The sequence below is a fragment of the Chiloscyllium plagiosum genome, unplaced genomic scaffold (assembly GCF_037043375.1).
Source record: "Chiloscyllium plagiosum isolate Xiang-an unplaced genomic scaffold, Cpla_swu_hap1 HiC_scaffold_25, whole genome shotgun sequence".
Lineage (NCBI taxonomy): Eukaryota > Metazoa > Chordata > Chondrichthyes > Orectolobiformes > Hemiscylliidae > Chiloscyllium > Chiloscyllium plagiosum.
The window spans coordinates 39,012,834-39,035,742 of NW_028270163.1; the positions used below are offsets into that span (position 1 = coordinate 39,012,834).

General features: G+C 36.8%; 1 protein-coding gene across 4 annotated transcripts in view; it reads right to left on the reverse strand.

Moving 5' to 3' along the window:
- Window positions 1–652: 652 nt before the first annotated feature.
- tbc1d16 (TBC1 domain family, member 16) overlaps window positions 653–22,909 on the reverse strand; it is a 144,892-nt gene continuing 122,635 nt past the window's right edge. For all 4 annotated transcript variants that reach the window (XM_043714802.2, XM_043714800.2, XM_043714801.2 and 1 more), the window contains one exon: window positions 653–16,021. In XM_043714802.2, coding sequence (XP_043570737.1) covers window positions 15,782–16,021 — 240 coding nt within the window. In that variant the 3' untranslated portion in view covers window positions 653–15,781. The remainder of the gene's footprint in view (window positions 16,022–22,909) is intronic.

Consider the following 22,909-nt stretch of genomic DNA (forward strand, 5'->3'; position numbering starts at 1 on the left):
CAGAGAGACAACAGAAAGAAAATATACTAAATGTTATACTTTGCAAGAAGAGGAGACATTAACTTTATGGATAATGCTGAATCAGTGAGGGGACCAATAAACAATGAAACTAGAAGTATGCTGAGCCATACTGCTAGAACTCTAAAGCAGTCATGTTTGTCATCTCCAGGGATTTATTCAGGTCATACCTTGAGGAATGCAATTAGTTCTAGTTACCCAGGTGCAAAAGAAACATCATGTTCCAGGGGTAATACAGAAAAAGACAACAAAGTTGATCTCAAATGTCAGAGGATTGACTAATGAGAACTGGTTAGAAAGAACGTAAACCATTCAGCCTTGAAAGGAATTGAATGAAAGGAAACAGAGGAAGCTAACTAGAAGTAATAAATCTGGAGGAAGTTAACTTTAAACTTCAACTGTAAGATGAGGAGCAATTAGTGAAATGCAAGCTCAGAATTGAGGAAAATCAGTCACCACTTTCTATGGAGGGATAATCTATCATATGGAATAATTTCCTCCATCAGCATTTACCATAGTGAATCGAATAAAGACAACGTTTTAATAATGCTTCCCACTAGGAAAAGTATTTTAATTCATTTCAAATGCTGCATGAATGTAACAAATTACAATAAGAAACTTACCAAGACCATAAAACTTTCCATCACTTTATTTCCCAAATCAAAAAATTTAAGATTCACATTATTCTTTGGAAGAAAAAAGCCTGAGATTGAACAGCTAATTCTAAATTTTAATGGTGATTGAAGAATATGTAAAAGTTGCACAGCTTAGTTCTTGAGAGATCAAGCCCACTTACACAGTTAAAAGGTACATCTAAAACCAAAATCTTATTGCTGGCCAGTGCAAAAATTTAATCTCTCGAAACATAAAATGTTAAAATTAATGCCCCAATTAAAAGTGACTAAAATAGTCCAAATACCAATTAAGTTATTTATTTATAATCAAAGATATTTTAACATCAAATGGAAAAGGAAATGTGATAATACATTCAGAAAGTGCTGGAGAAACTCAGGTGGTCTGGTGGCATCAGTGGAGAAAGAAACAAGAATGTAATGTTGAGTCCAATCTGATTAATTTAATTCAGTTCTGAAGAAAAGTCATACTAAACTCAACATTAACTCTATTTCTCATTTCAAAGATGCAGCCAAACCTGCTGAGTTTTTCTAACACTTTCTGATTTTATTTCAGATCTCCAGTATCTGCAGTACTTTGCTTTATTTTAGGAAGGACATACATTTTGCTTTGTGAGTTAAGGGCTTTACTGCTTCATTAAGACCAAGGGATTGAAATGATTAAAACGCAGATAGACAGCCAGGCCCCTCATCACTGAATCAGAGAAGATTTCACTCTCACCCAATATTTTGAGGGAGAGGTGAATTTGTAGAAAATTTCAAATGTAAACAAAACCACTTTTGAATATAAACAAAGTCTCCTCCCATGTTTAGAGTAGACATTATCTTCAGTAAAGATTCAGAGGCATATAGTATGATTTATGGAAAAGTCTTAGCCTTAACCTTCTTCCACATTGAACAAATGCAAATATTTTATATCACAGAAGTCTATAAATAGGTTATACAACAGAAATGAATATGCATGAATTATTGTCAACTTTCAAATGTAGGTCAAAGGAAGAGCACAGCCTTGTTAAGAATTTGTTTCACAATTGTGCTTTTTGGTAACATCAAAAGGAACATTAATGCAAACTTACAAATAATGTAGATGGCATTCTGTCTTGTCACAAACAAACCAGTGGTGCCAACTTCAACAGAATCAATGGTTGTGAGGCTTTTGTGCACACAGTTCATATTTCAAAGGCATAGTACTTTGTGTATAAAACATGTTGGCACAAAGGACAACAAATCCTTCATTGGTTAGGTTGGTAATGTAAGATAAAGTACATTAAACCTTTAAGTATTGCACTTAGCTTTATATCTTCATATAGTTTGCTTTAGAACAGACTATGCATTTCACAAACAGTGCATGGTTTTCTTCAAAATTAAAGATGACGATTCTGAAAATACAACACTTCCCCATTATACAGCTGTACCATTTCCTACATTCCTAAATCTATGCAGCACACACTAGGTGCTGGTAAAAGCCAGAGTACATGAAGATAATGATTTATAAAAAAAATCATAAGCAATGTTCCACTAATATGAGAAGCATGAATGATCACCAGTTTAACAATCCCAAAAGTAAAATATCCTTAACTAAGAGGCCAGACGTGATTAGCGATTAGAAAAGCAAAACTAATATGGTAAACTGTGGGCTCCTGGGAGGAGTAGATGGACCCTGACCTATTTAATAATAACTTAAGCTACTGAAGATGGTATATAAGGAGGACAAGGAGAGGAAATGGTACTGCTATAGAGTAACTAATTTCGCAATGCTAAAAAAAATCTACAAGATAGTCTCTTTGGTTCTCTCACCACAAAATTTGCTCAACATATACTCTAAAGTATTCTCTGCAGCTGTAAGTATAAACTAATTTGCTGAATAAAATTACTGTTTGATAACCAATTAAACCAGCTGGTTTCAAAATTTCTGTCATTGTGTCACCTCAAGGCTTTACAAAACCAACGTGAACAGGACTTGCAGAATTGCCCCTCTTATGTTGCTCTGATTTGTGCACCCCCTGCCTCAGCAAAGCAGGAGCTCCAGCATTAGTTTTATGATTCTACTCTTTACCACTAATGTTGAACCTAACAAATAATGGATCACCAAACTATGTGCTAAATTCAGCGCATTTTAAGAAATAAGGTAAAATAGATCAAGACTGTTAAAACATGACACATCTGCAATCATGGAGTCATATACTCATCCAGCACAGAAACAGAGCCTTCATCCAACTAGTCCATGCCGACAAAAATACCCAAACTAAACTAATCCCACCTGCCTGCGCTTTGCCCAGATCCTTCCAAACCTTTCCTATTCATGTACCTATCCAAATGTCTTTTAAATGCTGTAACTGTACTCGCACCCACCACTTCCTCTGGAAGATCATTCCACACATGAATCACCAAAAAAATTGCCAATCAAGTCATTTTAAAAATCTTTCTCCTCTCACCTTAGAAATATGCCCCCAGTCTTGAAATCCCTCACACTAGGAAAAAGATACTTGCCATTCACCTTATGCATACCCCTCATGATTTTATAAACCTCTAACATCATCCCTCAACCTTCTATGCTCCAGTGAAAAAAGTCCCAGCCTATCCAGCCTCTCCTTATAACTTAACCTACTCCTAGCAACATATTTGTCAATATTTCCTGAACCTTCTTCAGCTTAATAATATGCTTCCTATAACAGAGCAACCAGAATTGGATACATTAGTTGAGAAGAGTCCTCACCAACATCCTGTACAATCTCAATATGATGTCACAACTCTTGTACTCAGACATCTGAGCAATGAAGGCAAGCATGCTAATCGCCATCTTAACCACCCTGTCTACATGTGATGCAAACTTCAAAGAATTAAGTATCCAAACCCCTAGATCTCGCTGTTCTACAACACTACCCAAAGGTTCTATTTTTAATTACATAAATCCTGTCCTTGTTTGTTTTACCAAAATGCAATACCTCACATTTATCCATGTTAAACTCCATTTGCCACTCCTCAGCCCATTGACCCAATATATCAAGATCTCTTTACTGAATCCAATCGAAGATCCTTCAGATTAAACCGAATTAAAGATTTAGATCTTCAGTAAATGAAACTCCTCAAATATTGCATTTTCGATCAATTGCCTTGTGGAGTTGACTTTTATTTTTAACTGCTACCAAAATTGAGATAACTATACACCTAAATTGTTAAAACGGAACTGCATTCACTTAGGCTTGTTTATGCAAACTATTGTTCTTAATAATAGTGATGAACCAAATGAATAAAACAAAGAATAGATTTATAATTCACTCATTGATATATATGTACTAGCACAAACCAAAGCCAGCCAATGTTTCAAAATATTGCAATAGCGAGATTCATCAAAATTACTTCTGACATGTTCTGAAGAGGGACCACGAACTATAACTAGACTTCAACTTCACCATATTCCTAATACAATCTTATTGAGGTAAATACTATTAACTTGGACATAACATAACAAATAATATTAATTAATTAATAATGCCCATTTTACAAGTGAGAGTTGTTCAGCAAAGCATACCTGAGCAATTATCAAGATCATCAAGGGATTGTTAAAAACATCAAATAAATCCAAAAATAGCATAAAGTCAAATAGTTGAAACTAACTTTACCTACACGAGGTTTATGAAGAATTCTATAACTATAGTAATATCAATTTATACAATTGAAGTGATAAAAGTACAATGGAAAATCAAATAAAAATTGTTGATACATTATTTTGGAACTCAAATGTTTGACAGAAGCACATGTTGGGAATAATTATTTGTATGAAGAATATCGTAACAGATTTATACTTTATTGTAAGCAAAGCAACCAGAGACCAAGCTGTAATAACTTTTTGCAACTTGACAGTTATGAGAAAAATTAAGTAGTATACCACTACTACACTTCTGAAGAGGTAACTTTGTAGTTTTACCCATGGAAATACCACAATGCATTAATTTAAAAACAAGCAAGTGGAGAGGGATTAGTACGTCCAATTTATTTAAAATAGCAATTTGGTTCTGTCAATTATTCAAAGTTCTATTTTGCAACAGTTGATATGGTTTAAACAAAATAATCACTTCAAAAAGATTTATTTTGGTGTTCAGGGATATTTACTGTAAGCAAGTTTAGAAAAATGAAGCTTTTGTTGTATTTTAATTAAAAAGGGAGAAACGTGCAGTAGGACATGAAAGAAAATATCTTTTGCTTAATTAGCATTGGGTCACAGCTCTTTACATGTTTATGTGAATCAAGAGCCATGCTCTCTTTAAGCTTCAGTACCAACTTGCTAAAACCACTAGCTTTGTTTTGGTCCCCCAAGCAGCATTTGACAGACATACAGTCTGCTGACCACAATATTTGCTTCAAAGGAAGAGAATGCTCAAATACAAAGTATATTCCATTTTTAAAGTGGAGGCATTCCAAAATCAAATTTATGCCCAAATGCCTAAAAATGCATCTTCACAATGTAACATAATCTAGATTTTATCTTGAAACAGGGTAAAATATCGATCTGTATTTAGATTTCAGCAAAACACATCAAGCCATTGAGCAGGATATGTAGATTGAGATTTAGCATTTGGCTTGCAGTCTTTAGGACAAAACAAATCCCCTACTATAAAAATGAGTCAGTCATTCTCAACACCTTCACTGCTGTTGATGTTACAACTGCACTGATACTTTTGAATATAATCAGCTTCTATTGAAACATTCTCAGGAACAAGTTACATTGAATGCAGTTGAAAAAACATTTCATGATTAGACGACAGTGGTAGGGCCGGGAAAAATGTTTTTCTTTGTGTTGGAAGAATCAGAACGTAATGCTTCGACATAAAATACCTTGGACTTAAGTTAGAACAAGAATCACTTGTAAATGAAATATATAGTACTGTAAATCCACATACATCACACAGCACCTGGAAACTCTAATCCACTTGCAATTTTCCTTGTTTGTCTTTTCCCAACTCCTACATAAAATTAAAATAGATTCATGTTTCTTATGAGTGTTTGTGCCAATGTAACACAGCATGCTGACAAGAACCTATTGAAACAAATCTCAAGTTGGCATTTAAATTTCTTAATGCTTGCCCTGTTCACAAAATTGTGTGTTGGGTCAAATTCACATTCTGCCTTCTCTCAGGCTGACGACAATTTCCAGGAATACTTTAAGCAATGCTGCTGAAGTTCATAAATGTAAATATATGAATGTCATGAATAATAGTAATACCTAACAACATCATCAACTATTATTTTCTGAGCACAGTGACAAGCTGGTAACTAAGACGATCTTATGCAATGGACTCTCATTCATTAGGAAGTGAATTGAGACTAGTACTTTCATTTAGGACTCTTAATATCCTCTGACAAAGAATGCCTTCATGCTACTTATCCAGGTTCAGTTTAATTCTAAATTACCCCATGATTTCAAGATATCATCCAGCCCATTAACAGAATTTAAATTACATATTTTATTTAAAAAATGTATTTCTTTATTTCTTATTTGTTGCCAATGAAGCCTTGACAATAACATTTACATAATTACCTAAATTAGTGCCCTTGCAACACCACTAGGGCAACTGAGAAAATGGTAGAAAACAAAAAACTATTTCCATTTGACAAAACATATTTTGGATTCGATTTAGCCTATACTGCATGACTTCCAATGCACTGACAAGAAAAACAGCAGTCTAAAAAGGTTAAATTGTACTACTATATGTCATATTTAGATTTTCTACAGCAAAGATGCAATCCTAATGTATGAATTCCTGAGTAAAATAGTCACTCTGGCTTAAAGACCTACATAAACATATCATTAAGCAAGTCATGTCTACAAGCAAGGCAAATACTGCACTGAATTTTTTGAAGTATTCAAAAAATGCAGTACGCAAATCTGGAAAGCTGCAATATTTCACACTGTCTTCAAAAGAAATTTAAATCTATATGCAAATTATAATATGGAAAGATTTAAAATGTTATGGTCTAAAGTTAATTCAGGGGATATGTTCAGGTAGCTGGAAGGGAAACCACGTGGATAGATCAGAGTGAAGAAACTCCAATTTCTGGCACTCAAATACCTTAGTGTATCCCTTTGAAAACAGGCAGGAATTATATCAAAATGGATGGGTGGGAACAGAAACTTGGATAGGACCTTGTGAACTCCAGGGACCCTAGGAAGCAATCCCATTGCCCTCCACCTACCCTAACTAACACCATACCACACTTCACGTCTATTTAACCCTCAAACACCACCAACCATTCTGTCATGAAATTAGTATTAGCTAGGTTCACATAAAATTTCCTTCTGAAAAATCATAATGTCCAAGACATAGAACAGATGTCATTTACTATTCCCTTATTAATGAGCCCTATTTAAAAAGGATCACTACCACACTCCCCTTACTAAGGCATGCATTTTTGCATGACTTCTACATAGGTTCTGGAGAATTTACTGTAACATACTACATGCTTATTAACTATAGTATGAAAGCAGTGTTAATAAAAATGTGAAAAGAATGGATGATAACAAGATCCTTGCTTCATAATTTTGATGAATTGTAAATGCATATTGACTGAAATTGTATCCACAGCATTTAAGGGGGCAATTCCACACATCATTTTATACTAGACATTTACCACAAACTATATGTATGGGAAAGTCATTATCATGTCAAGATGTTAATTTTTAAAAGATCAAGAAATGCAAAGTACTACAAAATAACTAAAATGTGCAAATCAGAATCAGAATCTAAAAGAAGAACCATAAATAATGGGCTGAGCTTGTTGGATGAATCCCTTTAAAAGCTTCTTTCGCAAGACTAAATCTTTTGAGATCAGAGTAATTTTTCACAAATACCCACCTTTGTCATTCAGACTTCACCGCCAATCCCAATTTCAAATAATGTTACAGACATGCTATTTACAAAGTAAACCTCATTACAAATTTGAATCCGACAGCCTAAAAGTGATCAGAAATTTCAAATCCAAAGATGGACAAGTAAAATTGCTCCTAAAAACACACAGCCTTTCTAAACTTGATATCTGTCAACTTCCAGCTGATGCTCATAGTCCAATAAGTGTAGTCAAACAGGTAATATCAGATAAAAGATCCAGTTTTCCTAGACTGAATATTAATCAGTCCATTATCATCCACCATCACAGCGAACAACTTAAACTTCAGGTATGAAAGGATAATGTTCTAACACAAGCAATCAGCAACCCACCTTCCCAACCTTCTCTAAGGTTGACATTATATGCTAAAACTCAGAATACTACCTGAAACTTGACAAGTTTGCTGCTAACTTTGATCAATAACCGAATGGGTAAAGTCACACTTCCCAAATATTACAATAAAACACCTTGATGTACTATACAAAATAGTACAGTTTGAAGATGTTCCAGAATTCTCTGCTACAGAATAACAAAATTTCTTTCAACGATAAATAAGTAGAACTCAATTTCCCCTTTAGTGACTTAAATCACCATTTGAAATTATCTCAAACTCTGTACATAATCAGTCTGTACACTCCTCCCTCAATTTTTAATCAATCAATATCGCATTTATCGTTCTGCAGTCTATGACTGGAGAGAGAGTGAAAACATGTGACAGTGAATATTTTGAAGTGAACAACATGATTATTTTATTTCACCTGCTTTAGTTTGGCTATAGCAGTCACATTGTCAGTGCTACAAGAAAGATCATTAAATTGGCCACTGAAATTGAATATATTCATGTTTTTAAATTTCTAAATTTTAATTTTAAAAAATCTCTGGGCATTGCTCAGATAGGATCAAAAATAAAAGTAAAAAACACAAACACAATTCATAAACAAAACAGACTTAGTGTTATAACTAATGCATACTAAAATTCTAAACTGCCCACTACATTGGAAACATTCCGCTCTAGGGATTTATGAAAACATCACCAATATACTGCTGTTAGTTTGGCAAAATACAGCCAACTAAAGTTACAAAAGAAACTCCCACTTGTCTGGACAACTTGGAAAGAAGGGCCAAGATCTCATTTGTCACACAAACAAGGATGTGACTTAAATCCAAACGAATCATGGCAAAATAAAATCATGCTGATCACTTCTAAAATTGAAACTGGTTATAGTCAATACTTTGTTTTTTTTTCATTGATATTTATATTTTCAGAACACAAACTATTTGCTACCACAGTTACTTTGACAATCAAGAATTTAAGTTGCCTCAAAACATCAACTACCTAAAACACTACAAACACTTGTTTTTGAAGATAACCACGGTTACTTGGAAATGTGTAAATTATTACAAGTTCAAACATTGAACCCTGATGTTTTTCCAAATAAACCCAGTTAGAACAAGGAATAAAAATGTGCTACGTTAGAATAATGCTTTCTGGGTGTGGCTAGAGGGTTAAAATGCAAATTTAGACCAGCATTGCTTTGTGGGCACACTTAAACTGAAACTGCAGGATTCTGATAATAAGCGTGTGTCTGACATTTCTACCAGTCAAGGTCGCAGTACCCATGCTTTCAAATTGTGCCATTTAGAATTAGGCTGCTATTACTTCTATCCTCTCAAACACCATTAAATATTTTTTTAAAAAATACAACCAAACTGAAATGATTCCCCAGAATTTTCCAGAGATTTCACAAACAATTTCTGATTGATGATAGAGTTCTAAAATGACCAGCAGTAGTCATACAAGTTAGTGACTGGGTAGTATTGTATAATGTTTATAATACTGAGAGCAGAAAGATGTGAAGTAATTGTGCTTTGAAAGACAAAAGATGAAATTTTAACTTTGTAGAGTGAAATGGTAAGGGAACAGTGAATGGTTAAAAGTACTATAATACATGATTGTGAAGTTAGTTTTAAACTTGCCTACTTTTAAGTACAGTATGCTCAACTCGAGCAAGAAAGCCCTGGAGGGAGGCAGGATGCCAATATGAATATCTTAAGAGGTAATTAACAGCTATTTTAACAGGGTTTTTCATCTCTAACAGTGGGTGCACAGGTGTCTCAGGTTTCCTGGAACTCTCCAGCAGCAGCAAGAAAACAGCAGCAAATGAGGGAACTAAAATGTAACAAGCAAATAAAAATCCCATAAGTACTGACATTGCACAGCTGCTTCCTTGCTCACAGGAGTCATGAGTGCCAGAACCAAAGCCACATGAGTACAAGATATGTCTGGGAGCAAGTACTTGGGATGCGAAAGATTCAGGTGTCTTGACTGTTATAATCACCCTTTAGTGCTCACTAGCAACGACTGCAGCTACAGGAGCAGCCATATAAGAGGAGAAATGCAAAGTGACCATGATACAAGTAGCTGTAACTGCTGTTCTGGACCTCCTCATAAAATCAAGATTTAGTTAGGGCCTATTAATAGCCCACCTGATCGCTAATGTTATTACACCACTGCACCAACCACCATGCATCCCTGCCTCCAACACAAGCAGCACAAATCAACAAAACTTCCCTTTCACTAACAGCAATTGCTCAATTTAGTCTTGTCCTACCATTCATCACAAGATGGAACTTGTCAGGCTGCTGACAAAAGCAATCAAGGTGTGAAATAGGAACAAAGGATCAGAAATAGGCCATTCTGTCCATCGAGCCTGCTCCACCATTTAATTCTCAACAAGAAGGGGTTGGGGGAACACAGCAAGTCAGGCAGCATTAGGAGGTGGAGATGTTTTGGAAATTCTTGAAGTAGTACAAACCCAAAATATCGACTTCTTCACCTCCTGATGCTGCCTGGCATGCTGTGATCCTCAACCCTCCTGCTTTTTTACTTTGGATTCCAGCATCTGCAGTTTTTCTGTCTCCACCATTCAGTTATATCAGGCTGACCACCTACCTCAATGTTTTCCTCGTGTGCTACCCACATATCCAATGATGTCATTAGTACCCAGAAATCTATCGATCCTGTCTTCAACATAGTCATTGATAGAGCCTCCATGCATCCAAGGCAAAGAATTCCAAAAATTCACCACTCTAAGTGAAGAAATGTCTTCTCATTTCAGTCTTAAATGGTTGTCTCAAATTCTGAGACTGCATCCCCTGGCTCTATACTCACCAGCTAGGGAAGACATCTATCTACACCCAAATAAAATGAAGAACTGCGGATGCTGGAGATCTGAAACAAAAACAGAAATTGCTGGAGAAATTCAGCAGGCTTGGCAGAATCTGCGGGAAAAAAGCAGAGTTAACGTCGAGTCCAGAGACTCTGCAGCAGTTTCTGTTTATCTATCGACATCCACCCTGTCAAGTCTTTTGAAAATGTTGTTAACTGGTGCAAGTATTAATTTTTTATGTAACTTAAGAATTAAGCAGCAACTTCGTATAACATTGTGTAACATGCTCATGTGCATATCCCTGTACAACTATAAATTGTAATCTCTTATTGCTTTGCCTTTTTCTGCTCTGCCGAAGTAGTACAAACTCTATCGCTTCAGCAGAGCTGTAAGGAGGCAGGCAACTTCAGCTCTTGGCTGCATTGCTCAGATGCTCTTGGCAGGTGTCCTTTGGGTTTTAAAGCTCAAGAGGGTTCTGTCAAAGATTGTTCCCTACCTCCATCTGTGTAGTGCTAGACTCAGCCATTTGGGTACCAACTATTACATGGGGCACTAACTGGGAGCACTTTGAGCACAGTCTCTATTACATGTCACCTTTCATGGTCCAACTGATTTCCCTGCTAGCAATCAACTTTTAGAGAATTGTGTTGTGAAACACTGAAGAATTGGGAGCAGAATTTTACTAATTGTGTTTCATAAAATTGCAACCATTTGTGAGGACCTGCATTCACAAATCAGACTGTTGCACGTGATGCTCCATGAAGATAGATGGTCACTCTTTACAATGATATTTTTGCCCATGGAAAGACCTACAAGGTCATGTCAATGCTCATATCTGTTGCACTACTTCTTCATAGTTAGCATTAACTTGTGTATCAATCATACTGTAGTTACATTAGTGGCTGTTATACTGGTTTAAGCCTTCATCTAATTGATGTTGAAGAGTTTACCAACAGTGTGTTATCACCACACTTCTGGAAACCTGTCAGTTGTTAAGCTGAAGCATTGTTCTAAGAAAGACTTTTCTCCAGCTGCCAGTAACATTATGACTGCAGGCTCACCTTTACCTAATGTATTGTGCTCTCTTCAACAGCAAGGATGGCAAGAAGTGACATATAGGAAAGAGTATCGGAATGTCAAACAGAGAGATGAACAACATTTATTGAGGGTCAGAGTGAGGGAGCAGCTCTACTTTGCACTAAAATAAAAAAAGTGTGTCAGTAGTGAATTGTCAAATAGATATATGAAGAAATGCACATAGAAGAATGGGCACACTTGGAAGATAAATTGTGACATTATGTGCAGAAGGTTTGCAAAGGCTGAACAAAGGGATCAAGCTGATGCACAGTTTAGGATGTGGTTAAATGTTTAATTGAAATTAAATTTCCAGAACTGATTATGTTATTAAATTCTTACCCACATTACATCCAGGAACACAGCCCCACATCCTTGTCTCTGAGCCAAGCTTCCTCCTCTTTTCTATAGGGAGAAGCATCTACCCACAATCCCTTGGATATTACAGTGTGAAGTCTAAGGAGGCATCTGTGAGTGGAGATGCAACTTTGCCATATTGGGAATTCATTACTTTGAACTGCTTCCTGTTTCTCTATGTCCATAATTCATACTTTTTGCAGTACCCCTTTAAGTAGTTCAGTGGACGTACAATGTTACAAGTCCCATTATGCCCGTTTAGACTAATTGTTTGGGGAATCCAGAAAAGAAATGTGAATGCAGTAACTGGGTTAAAAAGTCACTGACATACCTGTTCCAGTTACTTCCTTGCTTCCGATATGCTATTGTGCATTATTTCTTCAGAGTAGATTTGAATTTTTCAGCTACAGAAATTATTTGTGGATTCTATTCTTTGGTTGTACTATAATTGTGTTTTTTTAAAAACGACAGAATGCTATTTTGTCTAGAAGGCAGCTGCCTCAAATGGTTTTCATTGCTATTGTCAGCCAAAACTTACCTGAACACTGAAATCTGATGTTATCTTTCATTGAGAGAAGGTTCAACTTGACAGAAATGTCACAATATTTTGGGGGCCACAATTTCATACCTGTTTAGCTAAAGTCAGAGGTGATGCTGCTTGGGATCAAAATTAGTTGATAAAATCATTAAATACTGGACGACTGAAACAATAGTTTAAAAGTCTGAGTATGTTACATGAAGGTTACAGAAGCAGGTTTGCCAAGTTGTAGATATATCTATTCTTTCACTGACAACCTATTTGAATGGCAAGAATGCACATGCAAAACTAATACGATTAAGATATTCAAAAGGTAAGTACAGTATTTGCATTTGCAAGAACTTAAGAGCAAGGTCAACCCCTATTAAATGGCTCTTAGACGTTGGATCTGATGAGCATCGGTAACCTTTGGGCAAGGTCTGCAAAATAATGTGTTAACTAAACAGGGCTGACCTTAAGGTGGGTAACCTGCAACACCACAGTGGCCAGGTTCTGTCGTGGTTCAGAGTAAAAGATTGAATAGCGACCAGTTTACTGCAAGCCAGCAACGGAGTGCCACAGCTACATTTGCAAGAGTACGTGGGTGAATAGACTGGATGACTCAATGAAGAAGGTTGAGGTACAGTGTAGTACAGGGGTACAACACAAAGCACAACATGCTGAACCATAATTAACAAAATTGGTGGTGGGTTTTACGTCAGTTCAGCCTTATTCAGGAGATAAGAGTTTCTTTCAAAGAAAATTCACAAGGATGACATTTTCCTGAAGTTGGATCTATTACCATCTTCAACTGCAAAAGTGACCTGTTGTTTCAAGTACCTGAAAACTCCTCAAAACTGCATCGTGGAAATTCTGAGTCATGTAGAGCAAATACAAAAACAAATAAAATATATGGTAAATATAGAATATTTTTGTGGTATGTCAATCTGGCCATTGTCTGTTTCTGCACAACACAGGTACCCTTAAAGAAGCTGGTGAGTAGCTGACAGTCAGTGAGTAAATTACTTTAAGATAGAAAAGTATTTAAAATGGCCTCAAGTACCTAACCTGAAACCATGGACAATACTGAATCCATTTACGTGGAATAGAAAGTACAAAGAGAGTGACACAGAATTTGAATTTAAGGAATCCAGTAATGTGTGGCTGTAATATGTTGTGTACTTAAAGAACTATTATCCAATGAAGTAAAGAACCATGCAAAATTGAAGCAATACCTCACTGGAATATGCAGATAAATTGAAAGACTTATTTGAATGATAAAAGCAAAACAGTAGTTAGAAAACTCAAATGACAATATCAGATGAATTCTGGAAAAGGGTCTGAAAACATCCTTTTGCACAGGGTTTTGGTTTGTTAAAAGTAAGATAAAGCATTCTGAGAGGAGCTAATCGTTCCAGCTGCTTTAAAAATGTGTAAGTGACGTCTCTGAAGAGGCAGCACAAAAGTGAAGGCCACACCACTTTCCCATGGCACAGTTGGTAAAAAATTGAGATACAAGCAGAACAGCTTTGTGAATGCGAGCAGTCTGCAGTTCAGTTGGATGAGACAACTGCAGCACTATGATTTAGTAGGGAACATTTTGAAAGATTTTCTTGTTTATGAGGCTTTACCAGAATTTTCAACAGCTGAAGAAATATTCAAGTAACTGGATAATTTAGTGGAATCAAAATTGCTCAAGTAGGAGTAGCGAGTTGCTGTTGGCATAGATAGTATTGATACCATGGTAAGCAGTAGGCATGGTGCTGCAAGAAAAAATGCTGTTAAGCTGTAAGTAATTGTGGCACATTCTATTTTGTATCTTCAAAATCATTACTTGAAAAAGGACGGGTTTGAATTGCATTGTTCAACTGTAGACAAGAGAACTATGAATTTTATGTCCAAACAGAAGGCCAAACCTGTGAATTCAACTATCTACAAAACAATGTTAAGAAATGAGTGCAGCATTTAAAAATAAAAAGTACTGGTTAATTTCAAATTGGAGAATAACTTACGAATGTCATTGTCAAACATTAAGTATTGACAGATTGCAGTGAGAAACAGGCACAGTCATCTCGCTGATATCTGTTAAGAAAACATCTATTTTCAGCATTATTAACACACTTTTCATGAAACATTTCATATTGAGTGTTATTGATATGTTTCAACTAAAAAAGCTCAAGAACCACTGACTTAAGATGCTTTGATAAATGGAAAGTAGTGTCTAACTGTACAATAAGAAATGCTAACAGATTTCAAGATGTTTTCTGGTTCCACAATTAATGATATTTATACTGTAACAGGGTGTGGCAATTTAAACAGGATAATCTGATAAATAAGGTGCTTCAGTTTTATCAAAGACAGTTCCATTATGCGTTACTTTTACAAGACTATCTAAATTCTCAAGACTGTCACAAATGCACAGATTGGCTGTAGTTCAGTTGACTGTATAGAACAAGGTAACGGCATTGTGTGAAAAAGGCAAATCATTTAGCTAATTTTGTGCCAAGAAGAATGTAATTTCAGGTAGAATTGTTTTTTGATAGGGATAAGACCAAGTAATGTTTACAGAGAATACTGTCATTGATTGGTTCCAGAAATTAAAAAAAAATTAAATCAATAATGAAACATTTCATTGAATGGGATTTGTCTAATAAACTGCATATTTATACCTTCACAGAGCTTTCAATGAGAAAACTGCATTTTTTTGCAACACATCATAAATATTGCAAATGTATGAAAATCGATTCTCTTTTCCATAATGATTCCAATCAAACACAATATTTAAGCTACTTGAGGAAATCCACAAAATATCCATTTATGTTTTTCCAGGTTAAAGTGCTCGGGTCAAAATCAGCTCCTTTCTTATGTAGCTTTTCCATTTCAACTCACACCACCTAGGTTCAGAAACATTGGATTAACTAAAATCAAGTCTGAGCAACTATATCAATCTCAAGGATGCCCAAAACAGTCCTGTGATAAAAGTAGTACCAATACTAGTTTCATAGTTACTAAAATATATATATAGCTACTAAGTAATCAAGTTCAGTCTCTATCAAGTAAACCAACTCAAAAACAATGCTTAGTAAATGACTGTAGATTTCAGCATAAAATATGATTAATTCAAAAGACTATCTCAGGAAGGTGAAAACATCTTTTGCCCCTCTTTTGCCTTCTTGTACTGATTTTGGAGATGGTGTAGCAGAGGTCCCTCCATATGGGCAGCCATCAAATTCTAAGTGATTCAATGTACACTCCACAGCTGGGATGTATCCACTGTCCCACATTCCGGTCCCACACAGCTTGCACAAGTCATGTAGACTGCAGGGGATTCTAGGCAAGAGACGAAATTGGTACAAAAGGCTCCGTGCCTATAGGGAAGAAGAAGAAAATGTGTCAGATAAAACAAATAGGATTGAATGAGATTTGTCTTTTCAAGGATTTTAATGTGAGAACAATTACACTACCTCTATTTACATAAATAAAAAAAGCTATATTTAAAGTCAATTTATGGTGGCTTTGCTTTATTCTCCAATAAATCCATGGAGAAAAATGATGATCAGTTAGAGCAAAATTTGCTGGGTTCACAAAAAGGTGGAAGAGAATGCTTTAGTTCTTCAGTCTACAAATTACTATGGCTTTTTTTGTCCATGACTGGCAGCACACCACTTGACCTTTGCACTGGGGAAAAGACAATGTAACCACTTATTTTGTTACATATATGTCTCTGATAAAACTGCACTACTGCAGTTTGACCTTGAGTAGCACCACTACTTCCCCCTCCTCAAAAAAATGGAAACATAAACCAGAATTCATCTTTCTCTGGAATTAATTTTAGGTAAACTTGTTTTAAAACAGCCTGTTTTGCAATTCATACACACAATAGCCCATTACTGGAGATTAACATGGTCTTTTGAAACATTTACGAACACTGTTCAGTTCAGCTATTCAACAGCTACTAGAGCCTAGCTGTTGTTAACAACAATATTTTAAAATTTCAGCAGCTGTCATTATGTTAAATATGGTTTTGGACTGCAGTGAACTTTGGGGCAAAGTAATGCAAATCCTGAGCATTATGTAGGAAAATGTTTGTTGCATGTTTTTGTCTCATTTTTATCCTTTCCACAAAAGAATAAGTCACAAACTCATAAACAAACAAAAAAAATGCACAAAAATACCACAAAAAGAACTATTTCCTCATACAGAAAAAATGAGCAGGAAACAACAGATTTACAGCGTTGTAAGATTTCAAGTCTTTTTTTCTAATCCAACAATAGAATAAAATGCTAAAAGACAATTTGTGCTACAGGACTTACATATTTAATACATAACCTTAGAAACAAAAACACACTGATATAAGTGCTGCAAATCAGTATCTCTTTAAAAAAGCAACCTTTTATACATCCATCCGAACATGCAATTTGGGAGGAGTAGGCCATTTGAACCTGCTCTACCATTCAATAAGATCACAGCCGATGTGCGAGTGCAGCCTCAAATCCACATTCCTAATGATTCCTAATAATCGTTCAACACTTTGCTTCCCAAGCATTTTTCTATACGTATTTTAAAAACATTCAAGGACTTTACTTCCAACATCTTTTCAGGAAGAGTTTAAAAGCCCCACAATCCTCAAAGAAACAAAAGGCTTCATCATTGTTTTAAATGGGTGACGTTGATTTAAATGTTTGCATAAATTACTTCTTATTCTTCTAAGCTCTAGCAGATACAAGCCTAGCCTGTTCAATCTTTCCTTACAAGGATATGTGCCCATTCCAGGTATTTGTTTCGTAAATCTTCTCTAAGCGGTTCAATGCAGTTACATCCTTCCTTAAATAAGGTGACCAGTGCACAATATTCCCGATGCGGTCTTGCTTGTGCCCTGTATAAATGAAGTAGAACCACCTTACATCTGCATTCAATTTCCTTTGGAGATAAATAATAATATTCTATTAAATTTTGTAATTATTTGTTGTATCTGCATTCTAGCCATTGCAAATCATGCATGGGGACACGCAGATCCCTCTGAATCTCTGAACTTTTCAGTCTTTCACCATTTAGATAAAATGCTTCTCTTTCACTTTTCAGGCAAAAATGGATAATTTCACATCTCCCACATTATATTCCATTTACCACATTTTTGCCCTCTCAATTAACCTATCAATATATTTTTGTAACCCCTTTATGTCCCCATCTCAACTTACTTTCAAACTATTTATGTGTCATCAACAATCATACCTGCTGTCCCTTCATTCAAATAATTTATATAAATTGTAAACAGTTAAGGTTTCAGTGCCAAACCCTTTGGCATACATCTCATTATATCTTGCCAACCTGAATAAAGCAGAGCAGTCTCGGTTTCCTGTTAGCCAACTGACCTACTATCCATGACAAAAGCTACCCCTACACTATAAGCTTTTATTTTATGCAAATACCCTTGACATGGCACCTTTTAAAATTATTTCTAGAAATCAATGTACAGTACATCCATCTGTACTCCCTTACTCACAGCACGTTACTTCCTCAATAAACTCCAACTAACTCATTAAACATGATTTCCCTTTCACAAAACTAATCCTCATCTTACCCAAGTGCACTGCTATAATCTCTTTCACAATAGCTTGTTATTAATAATAGTTAACAATAATAATCTTAATGTTAATAGATTATTATAATAATAGCTTCAAACATTTCCCCCATGAATGATGTTAAGCTAATTGGCCTGTAGATTCTCTTCCTTTTTGATAAAGGAATTACATTCATAATTTTCAGACCTAATGGGACTAACACTCACTTTATTTACATTTTTCTTCTGTAAGTATTTAAAGAAACTCATACTATTTTTACACTCCAGGCTAGCTTTCTTTTGTACTAATTTATTTGCGTTATTAATTTTCGGTCATTCTTTGCTATTTCTTGTATTCTTTCGAGTCTTCTGACCTGTTACTTATCGTTGGACAATTATCTACTTTTTCTTTCCTTCAAGTGTGATACTAACATTAATATTTCTTGTCAACCACAGGCTGGTTAGTCCTTTGGAATTTTTCTTACACATTAGAATGTATCTATCCTACGTATCTTAAAGTATCCCTTTAAATATCTGCCACTGTGTTTCAATTGACCTATCCTTTAACTTCATTTGGAAATTGTTTAGCCAACTCTGCTTTCATGCCTTCATTATTGCTCTTACATAAATTTCCAACAATAGTCTTGGACGCATTCTTTTCTCTCCCTGAACTGAATGCAAAATTCAAACAACTGCTGCTAACTGGAGGTATCTAAACTGTGAAATCATTAAGTAATTCCATCTCATTGAACCCATACCAGGTCTAGTTTAGCATGTTCTTTAGTTCGCTCCAGAACATGCTGTTTGAAGAAACTATTCTGAAAATTTTCTGTGAACTTCTCATCTAGGCGATCTTTACCCATTTGACTTTTCTAGTTGGTATGTAGATTGAAATATCCCATGATTATCGCTGTGGTTTTCTGACAAGCTTTCATCATTTCTTCCTTTATGCCGCACCCTACAGTTAGAGGGCTTGTTTACCACTCCCATAATTGATTTTTTGCCTTTATTGTTCTTTATTGCTATCCAAATTGTTTCCACATCTTGGTTTCCTGAACTTAGGTAATCCCTCTCTATTGTGCTGACATAATAATTAACTAACAGGACCATTAATTCACCTTTCCTATTTTCTCATCAGTGCTAAGTGTACTGTATCCTCCTAGATTTAGGTCAATAGACAATAGATAATAGACAATAGGTGCAGGAGTAGGCCATTCTGCCCTTCGAGCCTGCACCACCATTCAATATGATCATGGCTGATCATCCTTAAATCAGTATCCTGTTCCTGCCTTATCCCATAACCCTTGATTCCACAATTCTTGAGAGCTCTATTCAACTCTTTCTTAAATGAATCCAGAGACTGGGCCTCCACTGCCCTCTGGGGCAGAGCATTCCACACAGCCACCACTCTCTGGGTGAAGAAGTTTCTCCTCATCTCTGTCCTAAATGGTCTACCCCGTATTTTTAAGCTATGTCCTCTGGTTCGGCACTCACCCATCAGCGGAAACATGTTTCCTGCTGCCAGAGTGTCCAATCCTTTAATAATCTTATATGTCTCAATCAGATCCCCTCTCAGTCTTCTAAACTCAAGGATATACAAGCTCAGTTGCTCCAGTCTTTCAGCGTAAGGTAATCCCGCCATTCCAGGAATTGACCTCGTGAACCTACGCTGCACTCCCTCAATAGCCAGAATGTCTTTCCTCAAATTTGGAGACCAGAACTGCACACAGTACTCCAGGTGTGGTCTCACCAGGGCCCTGTACAGCTGCAGAAGAACCTCTTTGCTTCTACACTCAACCCTTCTTGTTATGAAGGCCAGCATGCTATTAGCCTTCTTCAATACCTGCTCTACCTGCATGCTTACCTTCATTGACTGGTGTACAAGAACACCCAGATTTCTCTGTACTACCCCTTTACCTAAATTGATTCCATTTAGGCAGTAATCTGCCTTCCTGTTCTTGCCACCAAAGTGGATAAGGATCCATTTATCCACATTAAACTGCATCTGCCATGCATCTGACCACTCATCTAACTTGTCCAGGTCACCCTGTAATCTCCTAACATCCTCATCACATTTCACCCTGCCACCCAGCTTTGTATCATCAGCAAATTTGCTAATGTTATTGCTAATACCATCTTCTATACCATTAACATATATTGTAAAAAGCTGCAGTACTGATCCCTGCGGAACCCCACTGGTCACTGCCTGCCATTCCGAAATGGAGCCGTTTATCACTACTCTTTGTTTACTATCAGCCAACCAACTTTCAATCCAAGTTAGTACTTTGCCCCCAATACCATGTGCCCTAATTTTGCTCACTAACCTCCTATGTGGGACTTTATCAAAAGCTTTCTGAAAGTCCAGGTACACTACATCTACTGGATCTCCCTCGTCCATCTTCAGAATTACATTCTCAAATTATTCCAGAAGATTAGTCAAGCATGATTTCCCCTTCATAATTCCATGCTGACTCTGACCTATCCTGTTACTACTATCCAGATGTGTCATAATTTCATCCTTTATAATAGACTCCAGCATCTTTCCCACCACTGAAGTCAGACTAACTGGTCTATAATTTCCTGTTTTCTCTCTCCCACCTTTCTTAAAAAGTGGTACAACATTAGCCACCCTCCAATCCGTAGGAATTGATCCTGAATCTATCGAACTCTGGAAAATAATCACCAACACATCCACGATTTCTCGAGCCACCTCCTTCAGTACCCTGGGATGTAGACCATCAGGCCCCGGGGACTTGTCAACCTTAGACCTAACAGTCTCTCCAACACCAATTCCTGGCAAATATAAATTCCCTTCAGTTCAGGTCCTTCAGCCATTGTTACCTCAGGGAGATTGCTTGTGTCTTCCCCAGTGAACACAGATCTGAAGTACCAATTCAATTCTTCTGCCATTTCTTTGTTCCCCGTAATATATTCCCCTGTTTCTGTCTTCAAGGGCCCAATTTTAGTCTTAACCATTTTTTTGCCTTTCACATACCTATAAAAACTTTTACTATCCTCCTTTATATTATTGGCCAGTTTACCTTCGTACCTCATTTTTTCTTTGCGTATTTCCTTCTTAGTAATCCTCTGTTGTTCTTTAAAAGCTTCCCAGTCCTCCATTTTCACTCATCTTTGCTATGTTATACTTTTTCTCTTTTAACTTTATATGTTTCTTAACTTCCCTCGTCAGCCACGGCCACCCATACCTCCTCCTAGGATCTTTCTTCCTTTTTGGAATGAACTGATCCTGCAACTTCTGCATTATACACAGAAATATCCGCCATTGTTCCTCCACTGTCATCTCTACTAAGGTATTGCACCATTGAACTTTGGCTTGCTCCTCCCTCATAGCTCCATAGTTCCCTTTATTCAACAGAAATATTGTCACTTCCGATTGTACCCTCTCCCTCTCAAATTGCAGATTGAAGCTTATTGTATTATGGTCACTACTTCCCAATGGCACCTTCACTTCGAGGTCCCTTACCAATTCTGGTTCGTTGTACAATACCAGATCCAGGATTGCCTTCTCCCTGGTAGGCTTCAGCACCAGCTGTTCTAAGAATCAATCTTGGAGGCACTCCACAAAGTCTCTTTCTTGAGGTCCAATACCATCCTGATTCTCCCAGTTTACCTGCATGTTGAAATCCCCCATAATAACTATAGTAACATCTTTGCGACAGGCCAATTTCAGCTCCTGATTTAACTTACTTCCAACATCCAGACTACTGTTTGGGGGCCTGTAGATAACTCCCAAAAGGGTCTTTTTACCCTTCGTATTTTGCAGCTCTATCCACACTGACTCTACATCCCCTGATTCTAGGTCCCCCCCGTGCAAGGGACTGAATATCATCCCTTACCAACATGGCCACCCCACCCCCTCTGCCCGTCAGTCTGTCCTTATGCTAGCACGTGTAGCCTTGAATATTCATTTCCCAGGCCCTGTCCACTTGAAGCCACATCTCAGTTATCCCCACAATATCATATCTGCCAATTTCCAAAAGAACCTCAAGCTCATCCATCTTATTTCTAATACTTGTGCATTCATGTATAGTGTTATTAATTTGTTACTGCCCTCATCCTTCCCATCAACTCCTATTTCCCTCAACCTTACAGCATGATTCCTTTCTGAGTTTTCTGCCTCATTGATACAGTTGTCTTTCTTGACTTCCCTTGTTCTAATTTTCCCTCCAATTTCCTTCTTAAACATCCAGTTTGTCCCCTCCCTCCCTGCTACTTAGTTTAAACGTAGCTGTGTTGCAATAGCAAACCTGCCTGCCAGAATGCTGGTCCCTAACCTATTAAGGTGTAAACCGTCTCTCTTGTAGAATTTATGCTTACCACAAAACATACCCCAGTGATCCAAGAATTTAAATCCTTGCTTCCTGCACCAGTTCCCCAGCCACATGTTCAAGTCCATTATCTCCCTGTTTCTGGCCTCACCAGCCTGAGGAACTGGAAGCAAACCAGAGATAACCACCTTGGACGTCCGGCTTTTCAGCCTTCTTCCTAGTTCTCCGAAGTCCCGCTGTAGTATGTTCCTCTTCTTCTTCCCGACATCATTTGTGCCGACATGTACCACCACCTCTGGCTCTTCACTTTCGTCTTTGAGGATTTCCTGCACTCTGTCTGTGATGTCTTTAACCCTGGCACCAGGAAGGCAACACATCATCCTTAAATCCCGTCAGTTCCTCTCACT